Source organism: Hemitrygon akajei, chromosome 16 (genome assembly GCF_048418815.1).
Source record: "Hemitrygon akajei chromosome 16, sHemAka1.3, whole genome shotgun sequence".
NCBI lineage: Eukaryota > Metazoa > Chordata > Chondrichthyes > Myliobatiformes > Dasyatidae > Hemitrygon > Hemitrygon akajei.
In genome coordinates this window covers 24,084,167-24,095,962 of record NC_133139.1, presented here as the reverse complement: position 1 = coordinate 24,095,962, position 11,796 = coordinate 24,084,167, and the positions used below count along the sequence as shown (strand labels likewise).

General features: G+C 44.7%; 1 protein-coding gene across 2 annotated transcripts in view; it reads right to left on the bottom strand.

The window, feature by feature from the left end:
- Positions 1 to 212: 212 nt before the first annotated feature.
- Positions 213 to 11,796, bottom strand: part of cers1 (ceramide synthase 1) — a 48,664-nt gene continuing 37,080 nt past the window's right edge. The window contains exons 4-7 of one of the 2 annotated variants that reach the window (XM_073068418.1): positions 10,428 to 10,589; positions 7,737 to 7,884; positions 5,428 to 5,567; positions 213 to 4,339 (exon numbers count right to left, since the gene is read on the bottom strand). In XM_073068418.1, the coding sequence (XP_072924519.1) occupies positions 4,297 to 4,339; positions 5,428 to 5,567; positions 7,737 to 7,884; positions 10,428 to 10,589 (493 nt within the window). In that variant the 3' untranslated portion in view covers positions 213 to 4,296. The remainder of the gene's footprint in view (positions 4,340 to 5,427; positions 5,568 to 7,736; positions 7,885 to 10,427; positions 10,590 to 11,796) is intronic. The other variant, XM_073068419.1, reaches the window with a different exon arrangement.

Sequence of the window (11,796 nt, the reverse complement as noted above, 5' to 3'; positions counted from 1 at the left end):
AATTGTCCCATCTAAGCGGCAGCCCCAATTAACCAATGACCCAATGAATCCGCTTTATTTCTAGCTGGCTCAATGCATCCTCCCAGAGTTAAATCTTCTGACTTCCATTAACCAATTATTAATAATTGTTACAAGTGATTTATATTTCCCATAAAGGTACCCAGCAGGGGTTGCGCATTGAGCACAAATTTACAAAAAGGCACCACAAATGGTAACGTTTACTCTTTTTATTTTTTTTTTAAACAAATTATTTATGTCCTAATAGCACACAGTTGCAAGTAGTCTACTGTGGATCAGGGAGACATGCAGAAACAGGCAACACAATTGGCACACAAGTGGGGAAAGAAGGGTCACATCATCGCGGTTAAAGATTTATGCCCATTCTTGGTGACAGGGTGGCGGGGAGAATAACTGTAGGGACATACAAAATAGGAAAGACCATCAACTGGACTGCTGCGTCAGAGCAGGCATGGTCACCTTCTGAGGAATACTGTAAATATATCCAGTGCATGCATGTCTCCTCATTACTGCCCATATTTTGAATGCTCTTGGAGGGTCTCCCAATGGGTCTTCTTGCCTAGTGGTCCACAGCTTTAAACCTTGCTTTTTAGCTTGGATGAATTTATCTCAGGTAGATGTTTGGGTGTGCAACCAATGTCAAGACATTTTGGTGATTAAGTTGGTAAGAAGAGATGGGGCGAGGACAAAGTCAAAAATCTTGATCACTACAAAGTCACTTTCAGAATAAGTCACCATCATTTAGGTTGGAAATACAAAGGAATTTTCTCGCAAAGGGTTATGGTTCTTTGGAATTCTCCACCCCAGAGACATAAACACAGAGTCAATGAGTTTATTCAAGGAGGATTCAGATAGATTATTGGACATTACCAGAATTGACTGTAATAGTGATCAGGCAGAAAGCAGAGCTGACGTCAATATCAGGTGAATAACGGGGCAGGCTCAATGAGCCAAATGACTCCTTCTGCTCCTATTTCTCACATTTCTTTTTCAGAAAGCCATTCTGTTGACTTTTAGTGGTTTCTTGAAGCCCCTGTTTGCATGAGATTTTCCTCCATTTTCCTTCCTCTTTGGTAAACCAGGGGGGGAAGAAGCTGATTTTTTCTTTTTCGATACAAACGCTTAGACGGGTGGACTAATTAGCTGTTTCTAAATGGGCCAGGGACTGTGTGCTTCACATGGCTGTGGGTACTCTCTGTAGTGCATTCCCCCAGTAATCCAGTGAGCTACTGGGAGTTCTTCAATAGTGATGAGAGGGGTGATTCCCTTGTTTCACCGATTGGTCAGGGGAGTGTCCGACTGGCTGCCTAGCTCTCTCTATAGCTGTATTAAAATTTATTTGTTTCTTGCCTCTCAAAGAGCCCTGTATAGTGCTAATAACTTCTCTAAGGGTGGCACAGTAAGCATAATGGCTAGAGTGATACTACTGCAGTGCCAGTCACCTGGGTTCAATTCCCACTGCTGTCTGTAAGAAGTTTGTATGTTCTCCCCTTGACTGCATGGGCTTCCTCCGGGTGCTCCTGTTTCCTCTCACTTTCTAAAGACGTACGAGTTAGTTGGTTAATCGGTCACGTGAGTGTAATTGGATGGTGTGTGCTCACTGGGCTGGAGGAGCCTTTTACCATCCTGTATCTCTAAATTAATAAAAAGGTAAATCCATCTTCCCAGTGGAACCCAGGCTTGACATGGACTCAGGAGTCCGAGACTAATGGAATTTCCATTCCACCTTCTTCAGCGGTTTGCAGTTCCACGATTCCCAGTTGCTCCACAGTCCCAACCCTTCCAATCATCCATCTTGATTGGTCTTCCTGAGAACAGGCTTCTTAAAGGTTAGTTAACACTGAACACATCAAAATTGAGCCTAATCCCATTTATCAATAGTATCCATGCACGAACAACACTTAGCAACAGAATCTGTGGTCTTGGATATTCCTCTGATTAAGTTAGCAGCATAGACAGAAATGATAGATGCTGATTTCCTCCATACAGTATGGAAATCTGGGATTGTTTTCCTCAAAAAAGTGACAGATCCATTGAAAATTCCAGACTGGCAGATTTTTGTTAGGTCATGGAAACACGGTAAAGGGATGGGAGTCGAGATGTCAACAGGCATTTCAGGCGTGATTTAACTGATTGGCAGAACAAGCTAGAGGGGCTGAATGGCCTCGTCCTATTCCTATGTTCTCAGTGGTCACCTGGATCAAGTTCAGCTTGTGCTTTGAGAAGAAGTAACTTTGTTCATTACCATCAACAAGATAAGAGGGGTGTAAATGGGGGGGGTGGTGGAACTGGAACATGGAAATTAATGATACCTCATGACAGTGGGCAATATTAATGATGATAAAAAGTGACAATGCCTGGCCTGAAGGTTCTCAGCCCAAGATGTCGACTGTACTTTTCTGCCAGGCCTGCTGAGTTCCTCCAGCTTGTTTGTATGTGTTGATTTGACCACAGCATCTGTAGTGTACTTTGTGTTTCTCTTGTTAATGTCTGGACCTGACTGGAATTTTATATCATGGGTGTGAAATCATCAAAAACAATTTTAATTTTCTCCTTCACAGGTGTTCTCCCATTCTGTGGTGTCTCTGTCCGCCCCACTTCGAACCTGCCGTGTTTACTTGGTGACGGTTGAGAAGAAACTCTCAACCAGTTTTCCCCCTCCTTTAACCCAGAGATGCTGTGGCCTAATTGAACTCTCTTCCCATTTCCTAAGGGGAGGGCGAGGGGCCATCCACAGGCAAAGCACCCACTTGGTGGGGGGGGGGGGGCTGTGCCAAATATGGAGATCTCCCCAAGATCAAGTGAGAGGCTGGGAGGAAAAGTTTCATCTTGATGACATACATTGTGAGAGAATTCGCCTTATCATTGACAGGATGCATAAAAGCTTTATGGAGCTTTGCAGTGTAACACTGGAAGTTTGTGACATGGATGTTCGCGATAAGAGGGAGAAAGGAGTGAGTACAAAGCTCCTGTCAAGACTTCTAAACCTGAATGTGATGGGAGCCCTTCACTCAGGTGCATAGGTAAGGAAGAGGGGAGGGCCACTGCCAAGGTCTCACTTGGAGTGCTTGACAAATAAAGACTGGTAAGAGGTAGAGACCATCCAGCCCCATATCATAGACACAAGCGATTCTGCAGATGCTGGAAATCCAGAGCAACACATACAGAATACTGGAGGAACTCAGCAGGTCAGGCAGCATCCATGGAGGGGAATAAATGGCAGATGGTTCGGGCTGAGAACCCTTCGTTAGGACTGGAAAGGAAGGGGGAAGAAGCCAGGATAAGAAGGTAGGGCAAGGGGCAGGAGTATACGCTGGAAGGTGACAGGTGAGGTGGAGGGGGGTGGGGGGGGGGGGAATGAAGTGAGAAGCTGGGAGCTGATAGGTGGAAAAGGTAAAGTGCTGAAGAAGAAGAGATCTGATAGGAGAGGAGAAGTGGACCATGGGAGAAAGGAAAGGAGGAGCAGCAAAAGAGGGAGGTGATAGTGAGGTGAGAAGAGAAGGGGTAAGAATGGAGTTAGGATGAGGAATGGAAAATGGGGGGGGGGTGCACACGGGGAGAAACTACTGTGTATTAGAGAAATCAGTGTTCATACTGACAGGTTAGAGGCTACCCAGGCGGGTATGAGGTGCCACTCCTCCAGCTTGAGAATGTCCTCATTGTGACAGTAGAGGAGGCCACGGACCAGCATGTCAGAATGGGAATTGGGAATGGAATTAAAATGGTTGGCCACTGGGGAGTCCTGCCTGTTGTGGATGGAACAGGTGCTCAACAAAGTGGTCTCCCAGTCTACGTCAGGTCTCACCAATGCAGAGGAGGTTACACTGGGAACACCACATCCAGTTGAGGTGAAGTGTCACCTCATATGGAAGGACTAATTGGGGCCCAATAATGTCACTGGGACTTTGCAGGGATGCCTTGAGTACAAAGCCAGAGAGCAAAGAGCCAGACTGAGGGAATTCTGGGTTGGGGGGGGGGGGGGGTTGGAATCAGACGGAGCATAGAACTTAGCAAATAAAGAAACAGTTCACAGTATTTAAAGAGAAATTAAGACGTAGGAGAGCGTTACTTTTCCAAACGGGCTCAGGGTAACCAGAGATTAAAACAGATGCTGCCTCAGCAGAATCTTTCCCACCTGAACCCCATCCCCCAACTTTCGATCTCCGTCAAGGAAGTCACAGACAAATTGGGATCAGCCCTTCATTCTGAACAAATCCAGATTCATAAGTCCTTGTAAACGCGGCGATGGCTATCATGTCCAGTAATCCCTGCGCTGCATTATAACCATTTATCCTTGATGATCCCGTTTCTCTGGTGCCATCTGCAGAGGAAATAAACAAGGAGCCCATCAGTTTCACCCAAAAAAAATCTTCGAAAAAGTGTGGAGACAGGACTGGGTTACAGAGAACAACATCCGTAAAAAGAGAGATTTCAGAAATAAATTAAGTTTACAGAAATGCCTTAAATATCTCACAGAGAACAAATACAACATAAATAACTACAAGCAAAAATAACCCATATTATTATACTGAAAAAGAACTTAAGAAATAGGAACAGGAGTTAACTCCATCATTCAGTCAATCATGAATTGGACCCCATTTTCCTGTCTGTTTCCCACAACCTCTGATAACTTTACAGTCTGACAATAAGGTTTTACCCTGTGTTTATTCAGTCTACATTGATTTGTGGGGTATTTAGTTCCAATGATTCGCAGACCTCTCTGGGAAGAAATTCTTCCTCTATTTATTTATTGAGATACAGCGTGGAATAAGCCCTTCCAGCCCTTTGAGCTACACTGTCCAGAAATACCCCCAGTTTAACCCCAGCCTAATCACAAGACAATTTACAATGACCAATTAACCCACTAACTGGTACGTCTTTGGACTTTGGAAGGAAACTGGACAACCCGGAGGAACCCACGTGGTCACAGGGAGAATGTAGAAACTCGTTAGAGGCAGCAGTGGGAATTGAACCCAGGTTGCTGGTGCTGCAAAGCTTTCCGCTAACCACTACACTACTGTACTGCCCTATTTTTAAAGCATCACTGTGTGCTGTGGCTCTAGATTCCACCCCCCCCTCCCCACCCCGGGGTAACATCCTCTCAGCTTTTCCACTATAAAGACCACCTTAGAGAAATATGTTTTCCTTGTCCACAGTATGTCAGTTTTTTAATGAAAGGATAGTCCCTGAGTTGAGTGAATCAAGCTGAGCAGTCTATCCTTTTCCAGATCATCATTCTAACCACTCCCTCTATTCTCAGTCTCCTCTTTTTCGCATTAGAACCTATGATCGCATCCTCCACTGCTTCTGTCCAAGCTCTAATCAGATTTCATATGGTTTTAGCCCAACAGTAGGCTCCATGATCATATATTTTCCTTCACTCTCACAGCTCCACCCCACAAGTCTTACCCATCTTTGCAGGAGTTTTTTGGGCGGCCATATTCCTTGTGCACAACCGGTTTGCATCTGTCGTCTACATCGTACTCTCGGACATCATTTACCTCTGACACCTGGCCAGTCAGGACCTTCACCACAAGCAGCATGATGTACTGGAGAAAGGGTAAACCACAGAGCTGGGGTCAAGGTGACTGGCCTTCCGCGTTACAACTCACAGCTTCATCATTTTTCTTCTGTGTTTTATTTCTCCATCCCCTCCAACAAGGCCCTTCTAGCCCAATATGCCCACCTTGCCCAATTACGCTCACGTAACCAATTAACCTACTAACCTGTATGTCTTTGGAACGTGGAGGGAACAGGAGCAGCCGGAGGTCACGGGTAGAATGTGCAAACTTCAGAGCAGGTCGCTGGCAGAGCAGGTCCGTAACAGGGTTATGCTATTGTGCCACACTAACTGGCGTAGATCTCTATCAGCGTGTTGCAGCGGGAACACTCTGGCGTCCTGCAGCTTTGAATTCTATCATTTTGCAAGCTGCTCTGAGAAACCAGTGCTCTCCTGGTCTCGTCCTGTAGGGTTGGTGGCATTTGGGTGACTTTGGAGCTCCACTTCCATTCTAGGAAGTGAAGTTAAAGTGGATTGCCTTGACCTTGGACTGGTGTGGAAGCTACAGCAAGGTAAAGGTTAAGGTGATGTCCAGGGGGACAGTGGGAAACAAACTGGTGTTCAGCCCCACTACTCCGTGCCGGCCACAATCGCCCACCCGAGCCCGTACCGTCTGCCTGCATTTGACTCGTCTCCCTCTGTTTGCACTACTGCCAATGAGCAGGAGGTGCAGGAGTCTTTGGTCCCACACTACCAGGTTCAGGAACAGTTATTGCCCCACAACCACTGGGCTACTGGACCTGGTGTAGAAGACTTCACTCGCCTCAGCGCTAAACTGACTCGGTTACAGGGGCTCCGCAGCTCATGCTTGTCGGCTTTGTTATGTGTGGTGTTTCATGGATTCTATTACATTCCTGTGTTTTCTTGCAGGACAGTGAATATCACGGTTGTATATGGTATACAAGCTTTGATAATACATTTTGAGGCAGGATGGTTTGCAGATAGTGTGCAGTCAACACTGGGAAGGAAGGTGTTTTAAGAAAGGTCTTTGAAGAGCATAGGTTCCCTTTTCACAGCAGGGGAGTGGAGCTAGATGCAGATGTAATCAAAGGATGCAAGGGCACACTCGCCAACTAAGGGACAATTGCTTTACTAACTTCAAAGCATCAGCAGCAGCTAGCTTGCAGTTTCCATTGACTTTTAACACCTGTATTGTGAATGGCGATTAGTCTTGCAAACAAGGATTTTTGAACATACATAAGGTTACCAATTGGTGAATTCTGCATAAAACTGCAATTCGCTGTTCAGACTTCAGAATGGTGTGTTGACAGAGGCCATGCCACCGTCCTTGTGCACAGGTAAATAGAGTGAGATTGAAGAACTGTTGTGAGTTTTCAGAGTCCAGTTAATCAGCGACAACACCGGATATGAGGAGGTCACTTTCATCATTCATATCCCATCCTTCTTATTCTGCAACACACACAAAATGCTGGTGGAACGCAGCAGGCCAGGCAGCATCTATAGGAAGAAGCACTGTCGCCTCTTGCAGTGTGGTGGTGTCCTCTGGCTTGAGTGGAAGCAGCTTCTGATCACTGGGAGGGTTAATGACTGACATAGGTAAACTTCCAAAGGCTTTGTGGAGCAGTAGTCTTCGTTGGGAAATTGGTCTTCAATTGCTCGGTCATAACTTTTCCATGTGGTTAACTTCAGCTCAAAATCATCACCCCATTAACACCACATCCCCGCCATTTGACTTCCTCATCAGTGAAGATGGATAAAAGGGCATGGTAGCAATTAAGGAGAAGCTACCTCGACGCTGTTGGAGGATGTTATCAGAGTTCTGAGATTTATGGATTGGACTGTGGACTGGAGTTCAAACTAAACATAGGTCAAATTGGTCTCTTTCAGCTTCATGTCTTTTTTTTACATTCTGTGTTTTCACCTGTTCTTTCTTTTAACGATTGGTACGATTTGTAATTTTTGTGTGTGTGTGAGGGAGGGGGTTGGGGTTTGATGTTCTTGTTGCACTTTCCATGTGGAGCGATCTCCATCCCATCACATTACACCTCCACCCCATCACACCCCACCCCTCCCACCCCAATCAGATAAGTATGAATCCTGCCCATCCCACCCTGAGTCTACAACACAGAGAAAACAGAGAGCAGAAGGAGAGAGTGAAAGGTAGTGGGCACGGAGAGTCCCCTTATCAGTTACTCACCAGAAACCAATAAATATTCATCAGAGTGAGGGCAAACAGCAAAATGTTGAAGAAAAAGTAGAAAGGGATATTGGGAACAGACTGAAGGCTGGAGTAACAGGTGGCGTACAGCACTTTGAGGGGGAACCAGTAAAGTCGGAACCAAAACCTATGAGAAAAAGAGAGAGAAGGTTGCAGAGAAGGAATTTTACTATAAATATCTAGCCACCTCACTATCCCAAGACATGACGTCCAATTCTCGATCTGAAAATACCACCGTAATGCAAAATAGGTTTGCACTAAGGAGGGCATTAAGGAGACTGTCCATTGACTGTTCTGCAGCTAATAAATGTGACATAGCAAAGTGTATATGTGTGTGTTTTGTGGGAGAGGGGGAGAGGAGGGAGGGGAAGAACCAATCAGTGTCAAGGTTCCCAAAAAAACATTACAATGACCAGTTTGAGTAGTGATGACAGTTGAGTGAAAAGTATTGGCCATTTCAGAATGCTCGTTTGATCATTCTGAGCACTACAAATTAATCTTTCCTATCCACCTGAGAGTGTCATTGTTTCATGGTTCCTTTACAAGGCCAATTTTACAGTAACTATTCCCAAAGCTTTTGACTCATTTAATGATATGAAAGGTGCAACATCTTTTCCTTCCCTACCTAAGGGGAAGTCAGGTGAACTAGCAACAATTGTCATTGAAGGGTCTGCAGTGGAAAGGGTGATCAGCTTCAAGTTCCTGGGCATCAACATCTCGGAGGACTGATCCTGGGGCCAGCACATAGATTTTAGTTTTTTTTGGTTTAAGAAGATTCAGGAAAGACTCTGGCAAACTTCTACAGATTTTCAGAGGGAAGCATTTTGACTGGTTCTACCACAGCTTGGTATGGGAATTCCAATGTGCGGAAATGAAGAGGCTGGAGAAAGTGGACCCAACCTGATCCATCATGGATATAGGGCTCCTTATCAACAAGGACTTCTACAAGTGTTGATGTCTCAGGAAGGCAGGGCAACATCGTCAAGGATGTCCACCATCCAGGCCATGTCAGGAACAACTACAGCGATCAGGCTCCTGCACCGGTGTAGATAACTTCATTCATCACTACTCTGAACTGATTCTATGACCTACAGACTCACTTTGAAGGACTCTTTACAACGCATCTTCTCTGTATTACTTTCCTTACATTTGAATAGTTTCCTTCTTTTGCACATTGGTTGTTTGCCAGTCTTTATATATAACTTTCCATAAATTCTATTTCTTTTTCTGGAAACGCATGCAAGAAAATGAATCTCAAGGTAGCATATGGTAACATTTATGTACCTTTGATAATAAATTACTCTGAACTCTGATGTTCTTTTCTCGAGATGCCATCAGGCAGAGGGTACCAACAGCCTGAAGCCCCACACCTCGAGGTCAATAACAGCTTCTTTCTCAATGCCTTCAGGTACTTGAAATGACCTGAAGAACCCTAACTCTACTTCAAACTATACTTCCCTCAACTTACACTAATATTATTATGTACTTTTGTTTGTTGTATCATGTACATTTTGAATAATTTGTTAAATTACCTGGACTTGTGTTTGTATGTACTGTGCTGCTGCAAATAGCTAGTTTTCACGGCAATTAAACCCTGCGTATGTATGCCCATGACAATAAACTCCAACTAGCAATTTTCATCCTTACAAATACTGTAGTTCTCTGTGGCACACTTCCTAATGCATGGATGATGTGGAAACTTCATAGCGGGTGGAGAGATTTATCAGGATGCTGTCTGAACGCGAGGAAGATAGGCTGAGAGAGCCAAGGCTTTTCTCTTTGGAGTATAGGAGGATGAGAGGTGATTTGATAGAGGCATACAACATGATAAGAGGCATAGATCGAGTGGACAGCCAGAGACTTTTTTCCAGGGTGAAAATGGCACGCATGAGGAGGACATAATTTTAAGGTTATTGTTGTTGTTTCTTTCTGCACCTTGTAGCACATTGGGCAACAACCTTGTCGTGTCTTCTGTTTTTTATGAGGCCAAGTCGCTAGCTAGGCACTCAACCCGGCACAGATGGAAAGCGTGCGAGGGGCTGGCTGGATTCGAACTCAGGACCATTCGCCTCAAAGTCCAGTACAGATGCCACTGCACTGAATATCTGTAATTTTAAGGTGATTGAAGGAGAAGTATGGGTGGATGTCTGAGGTACTGTAAGTTCTTTACACAGAGAGTGGTGAGTGCGTGAAATACCCTGCCAGGGGTGGTGGTAGAGAAATATTTGAGATAGGCACATGGATGATAGAAAAATGTAGGGTTATGTGGAGGATCTTAAACATCAGCACAACATTGTGGGCTGAATGGCTGTACTGTGCTGTAATGTTCTAGGAGTTGTATTTTTTTATATTTCAGACCCATCAATATAAAATCCAACATTCCTTTATTCCTTCCATCACTCTGCCCCAGCGTCATGAACACCGCTACAGAGTGCCAGGTGACCTTCAATATGTACACCGATTCACTCACACCTCTCAATCACTGACTTGTATGCATGGAACATCCATTACGCAGTCCGTTACCATTTCTTCACAAGAACACTAAGCAGTGGGTGGGAGACTCGAACCGAAGCTTTGTTTAAGGGATGAGGCAACGTATCAGAGGCAGCACCCAACTACAGCTAGACTGGGACCCACTAATGAAATCTTTACATAGGAGCAGCCACTTACCAGCTCACAGCAAAGGTGCAGCATCCAATATTGGAAGCCACGTCATTTAGTCGGTGGTAGACCCCAGCTCTGTTTTTGAAGTAAACATTGAGCTTTGTGAATTCAAGTAAAATGTCATTGATGTCATGCAGGAAAAGGACCAGGATTCCAATGTTGTGGTACCTGCAGAGAAACAAAGGGTTACTGCGTTCAAGTGGTCATTAGATCAGCTAAAGCCTGTTTGATAACAAGGGGAATTAGTCCCAGTGCCATCACAGTTTTTTCAATATACAGTATCACGGAGGCATACAGGTACCGTGAAGAAACAGGCCCTTCAGCCCACCGGATCCATACACACCATGCCCATTTACACTAATCCTGCATTAATCGCCTTGCTTTATTCTCGCCTCTGCTCTTTCGATTCTATCACTCACCTCCACACTAGGGTCAGTTAATCTATAATCCCGGATGTCTTTGGGATGTGGGAGGAAACTCAATACTCGGAGGAAATCCACGCAGTCGCAGGGAGAATGTGCAAACTCCACACACAGCACCAGACATCAAGATTGAACCTGCGTCTGTTATACACGAGACAATGGGACTACCAGCTGTGCAACATTGCTGCCCCTAACCAAACACCATGTTACTCAGCAATATTGGTATTTTGTTTACACACGAGCTGTGATTCCCTATCTTCCTTACCAATAAAAGCACCCGTCTCGGCTCTCCTGCTCATCTACCTATCTTAACTGTTCCAACTGTTGACCAACTTTAACTCTGCATAAAACATATGTTCATCCAAAACTCTGCTTCTCATGTCTTAACTCCTGATAACCCAACACTCCAGTACACTGTGACCAACATTGGCCCCTCCTCCAATAACCACCTTAATTTAAAAACCCTTTTCTTGGTTTGCACACCAGTCACTGGGTGAAGACCAACTCTCAGCTCCTCTACTACCGTGTTGTAACTTTCCCAGCTCAAGACACCTTCTGGGTCTCTGCCCTCCTCCAATACATGCCCCAATTTTAGATTGTAGAAAAAGTGTTAAATAAACACTAGTTTAGAGAAATACCAATGACATTTCTCACGGGCAAAAAAAAAGTGGGAGATTTAAAAAAAATTAATTTGCAGGATGTGGTCATCTCTGACGAGTTCAGTGTTTAGTGCAAAGTCTTAATTGCCCACGAGAGGGTGATGGTGAGACACTTTCTTGAACCACTGTAGTCATTCTGTTGAAAGCACAAGCACAGTGCTGTTAGGGAGGGAGTTCCAGGTTGCAACCCTGTATTAGTATTGCATTGCGTTCTTGATTTGGTTAAAGTATTTAGAGGGTTTTCTGTACACTGAAGAAACAAACCTTATGGCTAGATTAATTGTTTCACTTCAT